Source organism: Neophocaena asiaeorientalis, unplaced genomic scaffold (assembly GCF_003031525.2).
Source record: "Neophocaena asiaeorientalis asiaeorientalis breed wild unplaced genomic scaffold, Neophocaena_asiaeorientalis_V1.1 scaffold218, whole genome shotgun sequence".
Lineage (NCBI taxonomy): Eukaryota > Metazoa > Chordata > Mammalia > Artiodactyla > Phocoenidae > Neophocaena > Neophocaena asiaeorientalis.
The window spans coordinates 5,448,481-5,470,439 of record NW_020172818.1 but is presented as its reverse complement, the minus strand read 5'-3'; the positions used below and the strand labels follow the sequence as shown (position 1 = coordinate 5,470,439).

The following is a 21,959-nucleotide window of genomic DNA, read 5'->3' as shown; positions in this document are numbered from 1 at the left end:
AAAAATAAAAGGGAGAGGATACATCAAAATCACAGTTCCTCTGGTTTTAAAACTCTCTGAACTCAAATTCAGGATTCAAACTTAAATCCTTTAGGACAAATATATCATTTGACCCACTCTACTCACACCTGAAGCAGTAAATAACAATAGCTGTAATTTGTTTGAGGTTTATCATATAAGAATATAATAAGCAGATTTGCTTCCTAAAGACATTTTCAAGTTCTGATCTCCATGAATACAGTATGATAAATAAAGAGAAGCACATAAAAAAAGAAAACAGAAGGGCTTATCATTCAGGATTCAGTCACATTCTAAGACAGGACCTTCCCAGACCATCCAGTCTTTTGTGGTTCCCGTGGTCTCTAACTATTACCGTATTCTTCTTCATCACGGTTATTTATTGTTTCCAAATACCTCCCTGTTTACTGCCTCTCTCCCACCTGTAGAATATAAGCTCCAGGGGATTAGGCTTTGTTCATCTCTGGATCTTCGGGATCTTGGCATGTAGGGAGTGTTGGTTGAATATGTGCCGAATGAAGGGATAAATCGCTACCATTTAGGGAGCTCCTACCACATGCCCGGTCTGTGCTAAGCCCCTCTACGGGCTGTCTCGTGTACTCCTGGTAATTCCCCTAGTATCTCCACTTCACAGATGAGAAGCTGAAGGTTAGAGTCATTCAGCAACCGGCAGCCATGTGCAGGATAACCAGGATTGGACGTAGTTATCTCTATACTAGAGCCTGGACTCTTCTACACTATGCTGAAACCACTCATCAACTCTAGTCTACAAAGGGAATCAGTACTTAAAGCCACTTTGATCAGCAATTCATGGATCCTTCTGCTTGCCCTGTTTCCGAGTAACGGTAATACCACCACCTTGTAGAGGGCTGTGTAAATCAGGCGGCGTCTGCCTTAAGTTTGGGAATAGGGAGAAGCCCGGTAACCTGCAATCCCCTGGAGGGAGGGCATGGAGGAGATTAGTGGGGTGCTGGCACGGAGAGCCACCCACGTGGCCAGGGAAGAAAGGAGGCCTGGGCTTTTCCTTCTGTGGGAGGGAGGCGAGAGCAGGATGGCTACTCTGCTTCACAAACCACACCCACACTTAACAGGGCAAAGCAAGTGTATGGCAACGAGCCTACAACCAGGAAGCTGGGGTGTGGTTTTTAAATCATCCCAGTCAATGAATTAAGGACTAACCAGGACGGCTAGAGTTCTGCGGCTTCTACGAAGAGATGGAAAGCCCCCAGCTGCCCGGGCAGCGCAGCTTCAGGGCAGAAGGCCAGCAGCCTCCACACCACCCCACATGTCTACGCCAGGACAAGCCCGCCTGTGACTAACTGAAAAGACAGGTAGACCTTACTTGTGTCCCCAAAGAGTAGTATAGGAAAGTGCAAGTTGAGTCTCAGAGGTTAATTATATAACCCAGGTTGGCTTACCATCTATCTGACTTATTAAGTTTCTGCCTATAAAGCAAAGCACGTTTTTCTTTGCTTTGTGTAACTGTTAATTTATGTAAATGCAGATTTTCATATGATGACTGCTTTAAAGCGCAGCGTACTTGGAAGACATATTGTATTCAAAATGTTAAGTACTTAGAGAAATCGGGAAATGGTTTACTTGCTTGGTGTGAAAATTCAAAACCAACTTAAAATATAAATCTACTATAGCCAACATACACATAACCCTAAAAGTATCTTCATAAATTTAAAAATTCTAGCAAAAAGTATACATAGGTTTCCAATGAATTTGCAAAATAAATTTCTCTACCATTTGACAGTTTACATTCTCAAGGGAGCACTGACTCAGAAATGTCTAGGCAGCAGGTACCCCTCTTCCCTACTTGAGGACACTTTGTGCCCTGAGGACCTGCTACCCTCAGTGTGCCCCAGGGCCGGCAGCACAAGCACCATCTTGTAAGAAAGAGCCAGCCCAGGCCTACTAAATCAGAATGTGCACTTCAACAGGGTCGCCAATGACCGGAGGAACACTGGAGGCCAGAAGCACCATTACCAGAGCCTGCAGGAAAGTGTTCTGTATTGGAAGGCTCGGAGCCGTGTGCCACCGGCCAGGCCTGTGCAGGCTGGGGCGCTGGACTGCCTGGAGGGTAAATGAGGGCCCAGACTCACCTCGAGCATATTGTAGATGATGTAGAGCTTGATGACGGACTGGCCCCTAATCAGGTGATACATCATGGAGTAGTCCACATAGTGCATCATAAAATAGCAGATGACCAAAATGACACCCTTCAAGATGTCACACACCTGGGCAGGCTGAAGCAAACGTCTGTCCCTGAAATATATGAGAAGTAATGAAAATATGAGTTTTACCTTCTGTGTCCCTGAATAAATAATCTTTACTGGACATACAGTGGCAAACAAAGGTAATGGGACCTAGGTTGATCTTTCAAAACTTTCAAACTAACAAGGAAAGTTATGCTGACTACTCAACATTATGAAATTTTCTGCCCAAGGAGAGAATATAAAATATTAAACCAGAATTACTGCTAGAAGTGGGGAACCTAAACAAGTGAACACCGAAGGCAGGCGGCTGCTGATAGAGTGCCTGGAAGCAACGGATTTCCACGAAGAAGACACAAGCCTCCCACCTCATCGGGAAGCCCTGGAGCCCCACTGGCTCAGCCCTTCTTACGCAGTGCTAGCACTCTACGCATGGTGTTCTGCACTTTGCACTTTTTATTTAACAGCATAACAGATTTTTCCATATCAGTTCATAAGGAATTCATATTTACATGACAGTGCAGTGCCCCACTGTGTGGATGTATCATAATTTATGTAACATATCATTGACAGATTTCCAGCCTTCTGCAACTATAAACCACGATGCAATGTACATGTCATGCCATGTCAGTGAAAGTGCATCTATAGGATAAAGTCCTAAACCTGGAATCTCAGGGTTATGTTCACTTGACATTTTGATAATAGCAGCTGCGCTGCCCTCTGCAAGGGTTGTACCAATTTACACTTGCACTAGACACCTGTAAGCCCACGTGCATCAATTAGCATTTGATCAACTTTGGGATCTCTGCCAATGCCACTGGTGAAAAATTGAATCTAGTAGTTTCAATGTTAATTTCTCTCATTAGGAGACTGACATCTTCTTTATATATTTAAGTTATTTATACTGTGTGTGAATTCTCTCCTCACATCTTTCTCTTACTGGTTTGTAGGACAGCTTTTATATTACAAAAGTTAGCCGTCTATGACATGAGTCGAAAATACAGTTGCTCCTTAAACAACATGGGTTTGAACTGCACGGGTCCACTTATATGTGGATTTTTTTCAATAAATATGTACTTCAGTACTACGTGCTCTGCGATTGGTTGAGTCCATGGATGAGGAACCATGGATACAGAGGAATCTCGGACACGGAGGGATCGTGTATACGGAGGGCTGGCTATTGAGCACAGGGTTGGTGCCCTAACCCCCAGTCGCTCAAGTGTCAACTGTGGTTTTTTCCTAATTAATACAAGCAGAATCATTCCTTACTTTTGAGATCAGAGTATAAGGAGCTAAACCTAAATTGTGAATGGAAATGTCTTCCTAAGACACAGCAAAAAAATACATTAGAAAAGAAGAAATTTAAGACTTCTTTCACTGAACGTAAAATTCCTGTGACAAGAATGGGAAAGGTGTTTTCTCTAAGTCAACTACAGGCTGATTCCTCAAGATAGAAAATGCTCAGTCTCCTGCTTTGGCAGCTTTTACATATGTATCATACAATCAATAAAAAGCCTGAATACTGGCATTAGGAGCTGCAGAGTCTCTTCATCGCTGCCTGTTGTGACAACACTTTAGGACCTTCCTAAGGAGTGAGCTCCCTTTCCAGCGGCCTATTGGCGTCCTGAGCTCTCTACTTACTTGTTATTTCCTGGCTCCCTATTCTCTCTGGAGCGCCTTCTTAGCCCTTGTCCACATTCAGATCGGGGGCTCTTTTCTTCCAAAGATCCTTGTAGGGCTCAACAAGGAACCCGTAACTGCTACCCAGAACACTGTTCCTACCCAGAACACTGTTCTATAAGATAACAGTGAGGCATGCAATGCCAATTCTGCCAGATGTGCTACAGAACCTCATACTTGTTTTCTACAATACATACTGCATTGTGTACTACATTGTAGTATGCAGAGGTTTTCAGTCAGGTGTGAATTTGACCTCTTCACAGAGAGAATAGGAAATCTGCAAAAATCCGGAAAAGAGACAAATTCTCAGAAGACTGGGTCCAGGGAGGGCTAGCAGAGGATGAGAAGACACTGGGCTGAACCAACGAGCTAGATGGAGAGACGGGTCAGAATAGTCCAAGTCACGCCACGTGTCCAAGTCATACCACCACGGCACAAGCCGAGGGAAGTTATTCTTAGTAGTTGAAGTTGAAATCTTGGGAAAAACTGCCTCAAGGACAAAGCTGATCAATGTCTATCATCATTTTTCTGTCCCTTTCTGTCTCCAGTGCTGTTCCTCTCTCTCCCTGTAGACTCTGGACCTTTTCCCCTCATGAAATCCAGAGTGAGCTGTGTTTCCCATATCCAAACACCTAGCCCAGAACACAGAACTCTGCCAAGGGCTGTTCAAATATCGAGGTAATTCGCTGCTGGACCCCAAGATAAAAAATGGAAGCGGTATATTTGTCAAGAGCTGGAGGTAAACATATTTTTAAGTCAAACAATGAGAAGAGGAGACATTCTGAACACTCTTGGGCTCCTGGCCCGTGTGCCTGTCTCCCCTGGGATGGCCAGGGTCAACCCGAAGCATCAGCCAGGAGCACACACCCACCTCCCCCTCAGAAGTGCTGGCACAGCTGAGCATATGCTGAAAAGCACAAATCACCCATAGTCGGGGGCCTCTGTGTTTAAGAACTAGAGGTCATGTTTTATGAACTAAAGAAAACGATAGGAACGAAAAGTAGGGTGGTATTAATGAATTTGCGTTAATTACCCAAAAGATTTAGATAACTAATTAAAGTAGAAATCTATACTTAGAGCTTTTGGTACTAGATTGGCATCTACTTAGTTAAGTGATCTCAGTCAAAGCACTTTATTTAAGAGATAAAAGGATTTTTAATACCTATCTGTCCAATTTTGTTTCTTTATAAACATTTGCAACAAAGGAACAGTGTGTTAGTATATCTAAGGAGGAATATTATATTCGATACAAGTCATTGTTAGAAATTAGCTACCAAACATTGGAAAGCTGTCTCCCCAAATAACGTAATACCACACATTTTAAACCAAGATGATAATAAATTTAAATTTTTAAATTTTAAATAAACAACTTTAATTTAGCTTTCTTTTGCTTAGGATTAAACCAGGCTGTAAAAATGGCGGAAGAGTTGAAGAAACACCTTATGCTACAATCCACAGGTCCTATGAGGCAGGCACCATTCTAGGCACTTGGCACGTATCTGTTCTAGTTTCCACGACAATCCTATGAGATCCTATGAGGAAGGTACATCACCATCCCAATTTCACAGATGACGCAAAGAGTATCAAGAACGTGCCTGCAGCTGCATGGTCAGGAATCAGATGTGGGGGACCAGGGATCTGACCCTCTGCATCTGGCTCCAGAAGGCATGTTCTCACTCCCATCTACCGTCCTAGACTTTTCTTTAAAAGAACTTTTAAACTTACAGGAATCAGCAACTCGGTATCTTTTATCTTTCAGCATAATTTAATACTGTATAATTTATCACTGTACTGTCATCTCATATGGAAAAATTATTGTGCTAAAAACCAAAAATAGCTGTAATTTTTCATTTCTAAAAAGAGGGAAAAAAGGACTATTTTCACTGGATCTGTGCACTGCTTTATGTGCACTCTCTGCTTTGGTGAAAATTTTCCATTGCTTACATCATAACTGTACAGAGATGACTCTGATTTTCTCCTTAATTTCAAAGTTAAGAGGATTTATTCAAATAAAAAAAGAAAAGCATAACTCTTAAGAAACAAGGGTCTTGTTTTCATATAAATTTCCCTGTAAATGAAAAAGGAAAGTTGCAAAAATAATAAAATCATTTCTAAGGGGGCATCACAGCTTCTCTGAGTAAGAAAAAATCTAACCTCAAAATAAGTCCAGCTGATTAAAACAACTTGAACCAGTTCCAGCATTTGTTTCCTTCTCTGCCAGGACATTTTTAGATATGATATATGATAAGTATTTCCAACTCCAGAAGAAGCTTCTCTACAGCCCTGCCAATCAACTCTGAATTGGTTTATGAACAATACTTTCAGGCTGAAGCTCTTCCTTATAAATGCCTGTTAAACAGTGGTTACTGGCAATTTGTTTTGCAAGCACTGAAAATCCCACACTAACACATAAACAAGTGGAGGAAGCTGCTGGACAAAGTGAAAAACCCACTAAATCTAATTTACAGCTGGCTGTGAGTTATCACAAGACAAGTAATATTAAACAAGATAGTCAACTTAAATTTTTTTTAATTTTCAAGTTAAGCCACTCTTACAGAAATTAAATTGTCTACATTTCTAAATTTTATCTTTTGGTCTTTCAAATACTTTCCCTGGATTTGCACAATTACCGAATAAAGTGACCCAGTTGTTTCAAGGGCACTTTTGGGGAACAGAATGATGTAGTAAACCAAGATGACCAGGTGTAGGCTTTTTCTGCACCCTGTTCAGCAGAAGGTACTATGCCAACTAAGATTACAGTAAAAACTGATAGTGAACAGAAAAAGATCAGGAAAGAAGAGGAGGCAACACAAATGACTAAGAGAACTGGGATAAGCCCTGCCTAGTTAATTTTCAAACTGGTGTTGAAACATGCCAAGGTACCAGCATGAGCTACTTCATTACAAAATACGCAGGTGAGATTTCTTTTTTTCTCTCTTTCTCTTTTAACAGTTTTAGCTATTTGTGGTATAAGTGAAAGAATGAAGATATATAAGCACTATTGAAAAAAACGTGAGCTATTAAAAATGGTCTCCATTTTTGAAAGAGAAGTCGTTTTATAATTTTAGAGTAAACTGGAATAAAGTATTAAGATTAAGATATTTTCCTTAATTAGGAGACTGAAAATTTTAAATCTTAAGTTTTTGTGACAGACAGTAGAAAAATAATTATAAAAGCTTAAACTGAATGACTAAAGCGTTCCTTGGGCTTTGAAAATAATTTCAAACTATACTAGGAAAAAACCACTGGTTTTATAAGCTATGTTTGGTGCCTGGAGGATGCAAAATAAAAACTGCTCACACTGAAGGGCTCAGCTGACTGATGTGGCATTGGGAATAAAGTACTTGATGTCAGGTCTAGTCTGACATGTATAATTAAAGATCATTTTATCAAGTGATTTTCTTATGTTAGATGAGATCACGGTGAAATCCTGCACAAATGTGGACAAAGCTCTATGACCAAGTAAGGACAGGGAACCACATTTTCTTCAGTGTGTGTCCATCTCCAAATGGTTATGTCTATATTTTTTCATTATAATCAGTATTCGTTTGTACTGATGTCAATTTGGCCGAGAGTATAGAAGGAAAAATCAGGGTTTACTCACCACGAGGAGTCCCTGTGACACCACATTCCATTCTATAAAGGAAGTGAAAGTGCTCCTCCCTTCGGTCTGATTTACGAGAGAGAAAGAAAGAGAGAAGGTTGTAATGTTGCTACGCTACTTAGAGCGTCATGGTGAGGAAACAGCGGACAATAAAACTGAGGTTAGGAAGACTCTCTAACAAATATATTGCTCTCTACAAATCAGCCACGTAGACCAGCCCTGGTAAGAGGAAATGACAGACGTACTTGTTTCCCCAGAGAAAGTTACCAAGAGCTCTCCCTACATGCGCGACAGGGGTGGCATGAATCACTCAGGCCAAAAATAAGGCTTATATCTAAAAAGAGAAAAATCTATTATGTATATGTGTGTGTGTTCATATGTGTGCAGTTAATTTTAAGTAGAACTACCTTGGAGGAGGTAAGGCATACGGAAGAAACCCAATGGGTTAAGAAACTCTCAAGCATTGAAATTCATAATTCTTCGGGAGATGAGAGCTTTCTGTGGGGTAAATTCTCAAAAGAAAAAGACACCATTGCCTCTGAAAAACAAAAAAGTACATAAAGCCCAAGTAAGAGTTATGCCTAAAACCGAGGTGAGAAATCAGTAAAATTTACTTGCACATATTTTATTTGCTCCAATAGTAAAAGAAAATTACTCTAGCATTTATTACTTAAACCTACTCTACACTTATTACTGTCTAAAATATTTTAGCAAAGTTTTCAAAACTATCAGTTCCTGGCACCAGCTAGTACTGCTTTTCTCTACAATCTCCCTCAACTTTTAACTCAAATGTGACTGAGGCTTCTACAACACAAAATGAAGCCACAGGCAGGAGGAGGAAAAAGGATCCAGAAAAAATGCCAGGTGAATTAAAAACACACATACAACTGGTTATTATTTATTTATTCTATAAGTAAATTTGGAAAAAATAATGTTGGATACCTCTTTAGCATAATATAGAGCAGTCTACTTTTCTAAACAACAAAATACTTTCATTCTTCCAAGGAACAAAGACACTTCATATAATAAATCAAAACAATTCTGATTTTCATGTCCTCATCATTAAAAAAAATTATCCTAATTCAAGAAGTTTCTCAAATGTTTTTAAAAAATTATACTATCCTGAGAAAGAGGGAAGACATATATAAATCAGTTGGCTTTTAAAGAATCTGGGTGTATTTCTTTATTTTAGTCTACAACAAAATAGTTAAGGGCAAAGGCTTTTCAAGACTGTAAATTCATTAGCAATAGTTTTCACCTAAATATTCTTGAAATTACTAAGGACAGGTGTAAACTTTTTATGCAAGCAGTACACCCTTTGCAGATAACACACACACAACTACCGAGTCAAGAAAATTACCCTGCCAACATCTCAAAATGAAAAATATTTTAACAGGGTCAAAAGCTGGCAAAATGTCCACCAGGGGAGCAATCACGATAAAGGCTGGTTTCTTAAGGGCTGCAGATTTGCCCTGGCCCTCAGGCTTAGTGAAAGGCAGAAAGTCTATTTAGTTTGTCAGTACTGACAAACACCCCCAAACCAAAACCCACGGCAAGTCTGCAGAAGATTTAGAAGTAGGTTCAAAAAATCAATTCTAAAGCAGAAAACCCGGGAGGCTGTCAGCTTTCGGAAGCCTCTCACAAATGCTGTACCAGATACAACTCTGCACGTAGAGGAGGTGAGAACACCAATCCCATTTCTGAAAAGAGGGCAATAATAGTACTCTGCTATGATGTGACACTGAAACCACAGCACTAGAGCCTGCAAACTGTTGCTGTTTTCATGTCAGCATCTTGATTACTTTGACAAATATCCCTTCCCACCCCTCACCTGGCTTTTGGGGAATAATTTCAAACAACTAAGAGACTAAGAAGATATCAATAGTAACTTTCTTTTTTTTTTTTAATAGAAAGAAAACTAAAATACAGGAGAGTGAGAAAAAGAAAACAGAAAAAAGAATGCAATTAACCTCTTTGCTGGTCTCTTTAATTTCTTCTTACCTCTTTGAAAAAATAAAGTCAGACTGAAGGAAAGAGCACTTTTTGTTTGCTTAAGAAGATGGGACATGATACAGCTACAGGCAAGACAAATCAAATAATCTTGAATGGAAGTAGAGAATGCTGGAAGAAAAGCTGTGAGATGACAAAACTTGGCTGATTAATAATTTTGTAAAAATAAAATGTAGTTTTACATTCCTAAAATATCTGAAAGGTCTTAGACTTAATATTAACAATAGTTTTGCTAATTCTGATAAAGTATACTTAAGGCACTAAGACAGGAAGGCAGTATCTTCATATTCTGTATAATCTGCCTGTTACACTCACAGAGTATTTAAAGTGCTGAAGTTCTGTTATGTAATTTTAACTGCACTTCACGTTTTATATATACACATATTTATTAGTGATGGCATAAAATGTAATTTTTCAGTTGATCCAAACTGCAGAAATAGCAAGAACTGCTTGCCCAGGAAAACTTAGCGGAGTCTTCACTGTAGTGTGATGGGCTGCCCTCTAGTGTCAGTTTGGCCATAAAAACTTGAAAATAGAACGGACTTGAATTCTGTTTTAAAATGTTATTCAAATTAATTTAGATTGAAAAGTATTTTAAAGTAATATACGAAAGTTATCACCTTTACTTTTTATGCCAAAAAAAAACCCCTTAAAATACCTAGAAAAGGTTGGCTCTAGGGACCACTGACCACTCACACTAAAGCCAACAAGGAGTAGAGGGATGAAGTCTTCCCAGCTCTCTGCAACATCTCTCCCAGTTTTTAGAACAAACACTGAAAGACTTCTCTAATGCTACTTTGGTGCCTTGCTCCCCAAGTGACAAGGGACACAGTTTAGATACCTGTGTAACAAGATGGCTCTTGTTGATTTTAGGTTACACATCCTTTTAATGCTATATCTCATAGTGCCAACAGCCACGGAGAACATGCTCTGTCTTTAAAAGCCATTCGCTTAAAGGCAGCTGGAGCACGAACTTGCCTCACATTGTTGATCAAAGAATAACTAAAAAATAATCTAGCTCATAGTGTAGACACGAGCTATTTTATGTCAGATAGCCTCACCTGGGCTTTATCCAACTTTCCATGCGTCTATTCTTGTTATGCAATCACACATGAAGACTTCCATTTAGTAATGTCTTAGATTTTTTATCTTGGTCTTCTGAAAAGGTAACTGAAATAACCATGATTCTACTGAGCTCCCAACAGTGATAAAGGAATAGTGATAGTATACAAGGTTAGGCTTTCTGAATATTGGAGTACCATGCTACAAATGTCTGAAAAAAAAAGGTTTGCTGATACGAATAAAGTCTTCTTAAAAATTCTCCCAAAGGCATAAAGCACGTACTTGAATATCTTAAAGTTGATGGTAAACTCCTAAAAAAGATACTCCCGTTTGATTAACAAGAAATTAATAAAATATATAACATAATTCTTTCATTCTGGAAGGAGAGGAAGATTATAGAATATGAAGTATCACATATAACAATGATGTGACCTTAATTCTTATAATCTACCCCATGCCATCTTGCAAAGAAGAGCCTTTACTCTTATCACAATATGATCATCATGATCGATAAATCCTTCCAGTTTACACTGGAGGGATTTCTTCCGTATTAAGACTGATTAAGGCCATTTTTAAAAGGACTGTTATGTGTTATTCAGTACATACTAAATATCAAGTATATGCTTGTTTATTACTTTAAAAGAGACTCTTCCATGACTTTGGTCTTAAAAAAAAATCAACATATAATTCTGTATGTTGATCAATAATTTTATAAGTCAGTTTCCATGGTTACTGATGACAATGTTATTATTCATATATTTAATATACCATGGAAGAGTTACCTCTTTTATAGTTAAATAAAGTTTCACATATTATTGTCCATTTCAGTATTTTGTAACTTTTTCGGAATGAAACGTATTTAGAAAAATGACGCATGTGAGAAACGTAAATTGGGCAACTATGCTAAGAACACTGTAATGATGTTACAGAGAGTGACCACACAGAGCAGAGGCATGTTGATGTAACCACAGAGAAAAAAACTGTAAAATCCAAATTTCTAACTTCAAGACCAAAAAAGCAATAAGATTCACATAAGCTTTACATTTTCATCTTCCTGTTCCCAGTTTTGGAAGAGAAGGAAGGAAGGAAACTAGTATTTATTCCTGTCTACTACAAACCAGGCACTACACTAGGTATTCTTTGCACATCTCTCAGTCTTTGTGGTAAAAGATGCTGGCTCTAAACATCCCCTTTTTACTGATGGGGACACAAGCTTAGAGAAGTTAGTAGTTGCTCGTGACTCGTCGGTTAATCAATGCTGGGCCAGACTGTCTGATCCTTCCCACCAGGACAATGGTCTTCAAGAGCTTTCCCCTCTCACAAATCAGAGGGGGGTCTCACCTGTAAGCAGTAACTAAGGCTAGCTAGGCCATGAAGATAGAGACTCACAAATGAGACAGAGGAGGAACCCTGTACTAAGAGCTCCCTAGGAGATTCTGATGCCAGCCGCCACCTACCTCCCAGCCTAGCACCTGGTCCTCACTTTACAGATGATGCCCAGGAGGCCAAAGGACTTGAAGAAAATAAAAGTACAGGCTGAGCTAGCACAGTGGCAATGTGGTTGGTCCTTGACTCTCAGTGCTAGGCCTTTTCTATTCTTCTACACAGCCTCCTGCATTATTAACATTTGTTTACTGGCCAAAGCAAAGTTCTGGTCCAAAACCATTTGGAAAAAAAAAGTACATATAAAAAGTACAAATATTATATAAGCATATTATATAACATTCATTAAAAAGATAAACAGTATTCATTTATGCATTAAGGGCCAAAGTGTGAAAGAAACTTAATGATTATCCCTATTCTAAAAAATCTATGCAAGTGGTTATTTAGCTCAACTACAAGTAGTAAAAATAACTTAAATGTTTAAAATAGTTCATAATCTTAAACTTACCTTAAGCCATAGCAAGGCAGTGTGAAGAGCCTGAACAGCGCCAGGAAAACTCTTAAAGGAAGCAGGGTGAACACATACAGAAATGCATCCAGGCACAGAAAGATTCCAAAGACCATGAGCTGGATTTTAAAAGCAGAGAAGAACATAAAAAACAAAATGTAAAATAAATATTCTTTAAAATATTACAGATGAAAATTTCAAACAATCAAGGAATTTCTAAGCTTTGTAGGAAATTCATTTCTTATAACTTATCCATGGAATAACAAGTTAGTACTTCTCCTTGTGTATACAAGCCATATTCTAATGAAAAATCCCTTTTCAAAATGCAAGTTTGTAGTTCTTCTTCCAGAGTCTTTGGTTTACCACCTACACAAGTCAATTAAAACACAAGTTGCCCTTGACCACAGCATCTGATGTAGCTTTCTGGGTACTTCCTCAAACTTTAGATATTATAGAAAACCTTTCAGACAAAACTTGTAAAGTCTAACCTTACTCTTGTGTAAAGAGATTACTAATTTTAACAAAATTTCATGTATACTTTAACTTGTTGTACAGAGAAGGCATTATTCTTAATTGGAGGAATAGCTGCTAATATCTGTAATGTTTAAGAGATTACTAATTTTAACAAAATTTCATGTATACTTTAACTTGTTGTACAGAGAAGGCATTATTCTTAATTGGAGGAATAGCTGCTAATATCTGTAATGTTTCCCCCTTTCTTGTATACTTGCCACATAAGGAGGACAGAATCTTTTGATGGCTTAGAGAAGTAGCCATACCCAGGCTACTAAACTTCCCTATTTTAAGAGTGGTGACTTTCTGTATGTCTGACACACAAACATGGTATGATATATACACCCTCACACACAGCACTTGATGTATTCTTAGTCAGTAAACTGTCCTACATATATATATTAAGCAGTTAAAATCTACACTGTTACTGGTAGAATCGTATCCCTCCCCACCAAATTCAGATGTTGAAGGCCTAGCCCTTGGCACCTCAGAATGTGACCGTATTTGGAGATGAGAGTTAATTAAGTTAAAATGAGGTCATTAGGGTGGGCCCTAATGCAATATGACTGGTATGCTTATAAGAAGAGGAAATTTGGACACAGACAAGACACCGAGGGAAGACAACACAAAGACACAGGGAGAAGACAGCCACCTACAAGCCAAGGAGAGAGGCCTCAGAAGAAACCAACTCTGCTGACACTTTGATCTTGGACTTTTAGCATCCAGAACTGTGAGAAAACAAATTTCTGTTGTTTAAGACACCCAGTTCATGGTACTTTGTTACTGCAACCCTAGCAAACTAACACACCTTTATAAGAAAGGACACATTTTATTAATTTTTTGCAAGAATGTCCCAAAGGAAAAATATATATATATACACACACACACGTATGTGTATGTATACATATATGTGCCAGGTTTCTTAGTAGTTGGTCTGAGTCAGTCACCCTGTCGTCAGCACAGTCACAGTTCTGTCTGTCCCCTTGTTTTACACACAAAGGAGTGCTATAAAAGACTGAGCAAGGTCCACCTAAAGCTAGTGGTCCTTACTCTCCTGTCACCAAGAATCCTTTCCCTGTTTGCTGGTGATCTGTTGTTTACACTCCAAAGGCAGAAAATGACAGAAACCTGACATTCCCAGAAGGTATTTTGCTGTGTCCGCGTAAGTGGCTGTCTTTCTCGTGACCTTACGCTGGGGATTAACACATCACTCATTCATCAGCATCTACTAAGCCGTTAATACGGGCCAAGTAAGATGCTCAGCCTGGCGGGCACAGAGCCTGGCAGGACCTCATGATGGGGTTCCTGCCCTCAGCAAGCTTATTCGCATTTTCACAGAGAGAGACACCAGCATGTAGATAAAGGAGGTCAATGCAGAGGTAACGGCTGCTATGGTAGAACTAAGTATACAAGGAACAGGGGAGCCCTGAGAAAGAATGGCCAACCCAACTTTGGGAGATTTAGAAAAAGCTCCATAGAAGGAGACTCTTAATGACATCTGAGATGAGGGCTACTGACACCTGGAGAGGGTAAACTGGGAGGGGGTGGAGGGGTGGGAACAGGGGAAGGAAGCTTTCCAGGGGAGGAAGAAGTGTGAACAAGAACACCGATGAGAAAAGTAATCATGACGAAAACTGTCTCTTAAAGAATCAAACCTTCTTTTAAAGAACAGTCACCTTTCTTAGGCTTAGAGGAATGTGTATTAGTATCATGGTAAACAACAGTAACAGAAGTCTAATGGGCCTTCCCTTCACTTTTTTTTTCAATTTTTCTTTTTATTGAAGTAGAGTTGATGTACAATGTTGTGTCAATCTCTGCTGTGCAGCAAAGTGACTCAGTTATACACATAGACATTTTTCATACTTTTTTTGTTGTTGTTAATTAATTAATTTATTTATTTATTTTTGGCTGCTTTTGGTTCTTTGTTGCTGTGTGCAGCTTTCTCTAGTTGCGGCGAGCGGAGACTACTCTTCGTTCCGGCGCATGGGCTTCTCATTGCAGTGGCTTCTCTTGTTGCAGAGCACGGGTTCTAGGTGCGTGGGCTTCAGTAGTTGCGTCATGCGGGCTCAGTAGTTGTGGCTCGTGGGCTCTAGAGCGCAGGCTCAGTAGTTGTGGTGCACGGGATTAGTTGCTCCGTGACATGTGTGATCTTCCTGGACCAGGGCTCAAACCCGTGTCCCCTGCATTGGCAGGCGGATTCTTAACCACTGCACCACCAGGGAAGCCCTCTTTTTTCATATTCTTTTCCATTATGGTTTATCACAGTCTTCTGAGTATAGTTCCCTGTGCTATACAGTAGGACCTTGTTGTGTCTCCTCCCCTTCACATTTTAAACCAGCCCAGTAGACTCAGTGGGCAAGAAAAAATCTTCCCTGCACTGTGTGCTGACCACATAAAGACCACCTGGAGCTGTCGATATAACAGATCTCAATATTAAAATGGAAGGAGGGACTTCTCTGGCGGCACAGTTGTTTAAGAATCCACCTGCCAATGCAGGGGACACGAGTTCGAGCCCTGGTCTGAGAAGATCCCACATGCCGCAGAACAACTAAGCCCGCGCGCCACAACTACTGAGCCTGCGCTCTAGAGCTCGCGAGCCACAACTACTGAGCCTGCATATCACAACTACTGAAGCCCGCGCACCTAGAGTCCATGCTCCGCAACGAGAAGCCACCACAATGAGAAGCCTGTGCACCGCAACAAAGAGTAGCCCCCGCTCGCTGCAACTAGAGCAAGCCTGCGTGCAGCAATGAAGACCCAACGCAGCCAAAAATAAATTAATAAATAAAATTTAAAAAATAAAAAATAAAATGGAAGGAAAGCAAGTGGCTGTGATCTAAAGAAACTTCAGCTGGGCGGAAAGAAGGCATCCATCTATGTGAGAACATGCAATACACAAGTAAAGCAAAAGAGATGCCTTTCAGGGTTTAGAAACATGGAAAAGTGACCCAACTCCTTTATCTACTGTTCAGGTGTTAACTTTTTTCACAAAGCACAGAATTCTCTTAAATTCTTTACAAATGAAAATGAGAAAACTTCCAAAAAAAGTAAACAAGATGTAATCCTGAAAACATTCATCCTTGAGGGAGGTAAAGAAACCCCTGCTGGGCTGAGTGTGAGCCTGGCGCCCTACTGGGCGCTGGAGGGCATCTCATTTAATTTACCTGGTGATCCAGGAGTCTAAAGGAGATGTGCCAAGAGGGACTCCTGTGTCTTCCATCCTCCAGGCGAGTGGTGAGTGCTTACTACTTAATCCCCCATCAGCTCTTGAGCTAGCGATTTTCATCCCTGCTCAGCACACGAGGAAACCACAGCTCTGGCGGCTGAACACCTGCCCAAGGCTGTGGGTCAGAGTGAAGGAACTGGCCTTCACGCCTGGGTCTGTCTGCCTCAAGGCCCTACATGTTCTCTTTGAAGCAGTTTAAGCACAGAAAAAAGATCTTACTCCCTATTTTTGCTAGGCATAGGAGTTAACGTAATTTTCTTTGTGCTAACTTGTCTTTTGCCAATTTGCCTAGTGTCATAAAAAATGTAGAAATAAAAGGCATTTAATGAACCAAATTTACAAAAGGCATAAACATTTCACATATATAGATTTACTGCTAGCTTTGAAAATGTTATCTTAATAAAATTAAAAGGTCTGAGTATATATTATTCACAAGAATAATGTGTACTTTCACACCTTCAGTTAATTGGTACGGCATCTCGATAAAACAGGCAAGTACTATTTCCTCTTCATTTGGACCAAATAACCATAAAGCATTCAAGCAGTCTTAAGTAACAGCTAATGAAATCTGCCCTGAAATATACAAGGTGTGACTATAAAGCAATGAAATTGGTGTCATATGCCACCCTGTTTCCCTTTCAAGAAACACAAAAATCTCCTTTAAATGCCACTTGAAATTTCAAAATAAATACAATGTTGTGGCTAAAATCAAAGAAGCACCATGCTTCTGGAACATGCCTCTTTAAACCACGGGTGAACATCCGTCCTATCAGCTGACAGTCATGCCTTGCGCACTGGACCCTTGTTGCTCTCTCACCCCATTTCCCCATTTCTCTCCTCCTCTGGTACTGCTGCTCCAGTCCCACCTCACTTTATCCATCTTGAAGAAGGTGGTATCTTACTTTAGCTGCATCTCACCTTTACGAGGGGCAGGGTGGGGGAGGCCTTATAAATATGTCATCTCTTTGAACTGGCCACTACATGAATAACAGAATGCAGAAAACCAAAGCATAATGGAGAAACTTCAAGAAGAAACCCCACACTGGAGTTTTTGGCTTGTACCTCTTTTCCATTCCGTGTTATTTTCCCGGGGATGGAAGACAAAATGCTACAGAAGGTTTTGTGTGAAAACTTTCCAGAGCTAGCTCAGTCTTTGATTTGTTCCTCCTTCTCTCTCTTAACGAAACATGTATTGCATGCTCTAATGTTCCCCGGTCTTTCTGTCTGGCGGGAGATCTTGTGTGCAAAGGCTTCAGAAGCCTTTTACGGGTACTGGGCAATACGGCCAGGCACTGGCCAGGTGCTGTGCACAGGGCCTGAGGGCCTCCGTCCATCCTCACCTCCAACCCGAGCATGCCGCCCCTGCCGCGACTCTGCAGTGAAACTCGGGAGCTTGCCCAGTTCCTGAGCAGTAGAGGCAAGGCCAGTAGGTCTGCAGAAGACATGGCTTTGAAACTGAAGCACTATTTCTACTGAAGACACCTGTCACTCAGCCTCAACCTCGCCACTGGATTTGGCTTTATATGTTTAAAAAAAAAGATTTAACAGAAGTTTTAAATAATTGAACATCAATGTTAAAACTACAACAATTCTGTAACACTTCTGGTCAACAAAACATCACACGCTAGTGAAAATTTCCACAACCAGCTCTTACCACACTCATTTTGAACCTAACTCTATTGCTCTTAATCATATGAAAAATACTAGCCTCAAAAGAAATAAACAAATAAAATGCCAGCCTCTCTCTGTGGAGAGTGGAGCAAGGTTTCTTAACCTTTTAAAAATGCTTCCTTTTTTGACAAAAATCTCCTGCCTTCCTTTTAATGCCATTTGAAATTTCAATAAATGTTATGGCCAAAATTAAAGCACAGTGATTCTGGAATATGCCTCTTTGAGTTGCACAAACCATCTTCTGGCAATTCTGAATCTACCTCCTCCACCATGACCACAAAGTAGTGTCCAGAGCTGAGGGTGGCTGCTCTGGGGTGGGAGTTGGGAAGCAGTAGTAACGCAGGAAGGGTGTTTTCTTTCCTTCCCCTGGTCTCAGTTTATAAAGCCCTGGGTCTACTCCTGTCAGAGCAGAACCCGCGTCCTGCTTAATTCTACACGGGGGTTGAAAGGTCATTTAGGAAGGACATTTTCTCCAGGGAATTCAAATCTAGTGAGCAGGACACAGACTGCAGGGTAAGAGCCAGATGAAGGATGTGCTCTGGATGCGCTGAGATCAGGTCTGAGCAGCGAGCTGGGGGCGGGGGTGGTGGTGGTGGTGAACTTGGGATGGGCACCTGGGGGAGGGAGGAACAGCGTTAGCAAAGATCTCCCACCAGGAGACAAGATGGGTACTAGCTGCCGCCAGGCACAGAAAGGAGGAACAGCATTTCAAGCAAAGACAAGAGCGTGCTCAGGTGCAACGTGAGCGGGAGGCTGTGTGGCCAGAATGTAATCATCAGATGAGAGGGTCAGGAATCTGCTCAGTTGACCACTAAGGGGCACAAATCTTTATCCTGTGCTCTGGAAGTTCTCAAACTCACATGCGGCGATCAATTAAAAGGATGTCAAGGAGACTGGGTTATCAATAAGGAAGTTTACAAATGACTGACTTCGAAAGCAATTACTGCTTCAAGGTCATCCCTATAATAAAATAATTTTTATTCATCTGAATTCAAAAATTCATACCCCTCGGAAGTCTACACTCTAGGAGATGGTAAACAAAGCGATTACAAGGAGCCAAGTACTTTCATGACAGGTGAAGTCACATAAACACATGTGCGTACAGAAAACAAGGTAATTTTGATAAAAGGCTTCATAACAGTCAACTTATGCCTGACATATTTAACACAAGGAATACATTTCTTCGGAGGTAAATAAATATATTGAAGATTTTAATTTGTAGAAAGACTGCACATGCAAGATCTTGAGATTTTCCTACTTCTCTTATTTTTAATCATTGTTGAATACTGTAATATTCTAAGCACTTGACCTATGTTAACTTACTTAGTCCTTACAACAACCCTTGCTTGAGGCAGGGGTCATTACTTGGTATTTTGCAAGGACAAACAGGGCTGTGATGTACAAGGCTGGGTGCGCCCTCAGGACCCTATGGCACATTTGCGAGGTCTTAGCAGCTGCTGCAGGCGACAATCACACACCTTCTAGGCTCAAATCTGCTTTTTTTAGGGGGCGACCAGCAGCACTGCAGCAGGCTGAGAGAAGCAGCAGGAACAGTTACAAAGGAGAATACTAGTCTGAGGGAGACAGCACAGTGGCCTGATACAGCACAATGGAAAGAGAGAGGAAGAGCAAGAGTTTAGACTGTTTCCAAAGCTAACGTGACAGAAGTAAGTTACTGATCCAAAAAGATAAACATAGCCCCACAGTGCCAAGGTCACAAATTGTCTTCTAAACACATCAGTGAATGGGATGGAGGCCTGAAGTCTTTGGCTGGTTGCCCTAGAACCATCTGATGGGTCCTATGTGCCTAAGAGGTACAGGGCTGACACCAGGCCAAGGAAGCCCCGGATGCCTGGGCCATCCCCCATCACCTCCAAGACCTCCCTCTGAAGTGGGCTACTCGTGCCCCCGCCAAAATGGATCTGCACTCCCACCTGCCCCACGCCAAGAAGCGTTAGGAACGGTAAGACTGTCACACAAGACACGTGGAAGCTGCTGTCACCACTGCTGCAAGCCAGGGGCGACAAGCGTCAGAGAGGCCAGGAGGAACACCAGCCAAGGCTGCTGAGATGCTGAGATGAGCAGATACCCTAGGCTTTCTGGTGTCTTAGTAGTCATGTGGTGGGACGTCTTGAGTCAGGGTGTGTCACAAGCAAGAGCTGCACCATGAGAACAATTTCGGGGGATGATTCCCCACACGCTTTCATGAAAATCAGAAACCGAGTAGGATGCCCAAAAAATCACTGCCGTAAACAGATCTATGTACTCTCACAACAAAATCTCAGGACTGTTTTATTGAAATAAAGGTGAAACATTGGCTATAACTACATTTTCTTAATATACACTTACACTGTGAAACAACAAAAAAAGGCTTTATATATTTTCACTAAGTTCATTATTTTGAAAGGAACTTTTTGAATTATTTTTTCCTAAATGTTACTACCCCTTCCAACTCTCAAAAAAGCAGAACTAAGTTCCTCCACTAGAGATGTAAAATTTCCCTGCTGTGAACGTTTCCATTACTCCCATTTCCTCTGCCCCTCGTCAGCAAACTCATTCACACGGTCATGGACTACTCACCCTCCTGAGATGACCTAGTCCAAGTGCCTAGTCTTAGACGAAGAAAGTCAAAGCCAAAAGAACACCGTGATCAGGCTACTGGGCTCTTCCCTGCGGACCCGAGATGAGAAGCTAAGGTTGTTCACCTCGACCCCAAGACTCCCCTCTGTGACAGTAACCTCTCCCTTCCAATAATAACGAAGTCTATGCCCCAAACACAATATTCTATACCTATTGTATACTTATATCTTCAACCTGATGAACTTAAGTCGTTCTATTTAAGACTAAGCAGTTGAATTCGATTTTCTAAAAAAATATATTAAATAACTATAACATACAAAGCATGGTAATGATGAAATAAAAGATTGTCAAAAAACACAGAATTATAAGGTAAAGTCAAAAATGTATTTTCATTTTAGTTCTACCTCTTATGATATAGGCAAAATTACATAAGCATATGTAACTACAGAAAAGTAATTTTGATAAAAGGCTTCATAATAATCACATCCTACATATGACATGTATTTAACACGAGGAATAAATTTCTTAAGAAGTAAAATTAATCAATTGATTTTTTTTTTTTTTTTCCGGTACGTGGGCCTCTCACTGTTGTGGCCTCTCCCGTTGCGGAGCACAGGCTCCGGACGCACAGGCTCAGCGGCCATGGCTCACGGGTCCAGCCGCTCTGCGGCATGTGGGATCTTCCCGGACCGGGGCACGAACCTGTGTCCCCTGCATTGGCAGGTGGACTCTCAACGACTTCGCCACCAGGGAAGCCCTAATCAATTGATTTTAATCTGAAGAAAGAGCGTACTTATGGAGGGATCTTAAGCTCTCCCTGCTTCTCTTATTTCTAATCCACGTTGAACATTGGTATGTTTCAGAAGCAGAGCTCTGAGGGGTGGATAACCTGATTATCATTCTCAATCTGTTTCTCCCTTTGTTGGAAAAGCATGATATTCACTGGCCTAGTCTCCTATGCAGCAGGGACGGCTGTGTGACTCAGTGGCTAATAAGACATAGTGGAAGGAAGCATGCTGGGGCACCTCTGGGAAAGCTTTAAATTCTTTATAAAAGGGACAGTGGAGAAGGTGGCACTGTCCATCTCCTCTTGTTTCTGATTATAATGCAGATGTAATGCCCAAGGTTGCAGCTGTCATCTTTCTATTAAAAGGAGGACTGAGAGCCAATTTGCCAGTGATGGTGAAACAGAAAGCTAAAAAGGACTTGAGTCCATGCTGGCCTCATTAATCCGCTGGAACAATTAAGATCTCCTTCCTCTTCACTTGTTAAAAATTTTTTCAGGGCTTCCCTGGTGGCGCAGTGGTTAAGAGTCTGCCTGCCGATGCAGGGGACGCGGGTTCGTGCCCTGGTCCGGGAAGATCCCACATGCCGCGGAGCGGCTGGGCTTGTGAGCCATGGCCGCTGAGCCTGTGCGTCTGGAGCCTGTGCTCCGCAGCAGGAGAGGCCCGTATACCTCAAAAAAAAAAAAAAAAAAAAAAAAAA

At 40.9% G+C, this 21,959-nt stretch overlaps 1 protein-coding gene across 6 annotated transcripts in view; it reads right to left on the bottom strand.

Annotated features, from left to right (window-relative positions):
- TAPT1 (transmembrane anterior posterior transformation 1) overlaps nucleotides 1-21,959 on the bottom strand; it is a 63,922-nt gene that overhangs the window by 24,406 nt on the left and 17,557 nt on the right. For 4 of the 6 annotated variants that reach the window (XM_024741774.1, XM_024741779.1, XM_024741776.1 and 1 more), the window contains 2 exons: nucleotides 12,485-12,603; nucleotides 2,127-2,289 (listed from right to left, as the gene is read on the bottom strand). In XM_024741774.1, coding sequence (XP_024597542.1) covers nucleotides 2,127-2,289; nucleotides 12,485-12,603 — 282 coding nt within the window. Of the gene's footprint in view, nucleotides 1-2,126; nucleotides 2,290-7,521; nucleotides 7,588-7,928; nucleotides 8,060-12,484; nucleotides 12,606-21,959 lie in introns of those variants that run through there. The other 2 variants (XM_024741778.1, XM_024741777.1) reach the window with 2 other exon arrangements.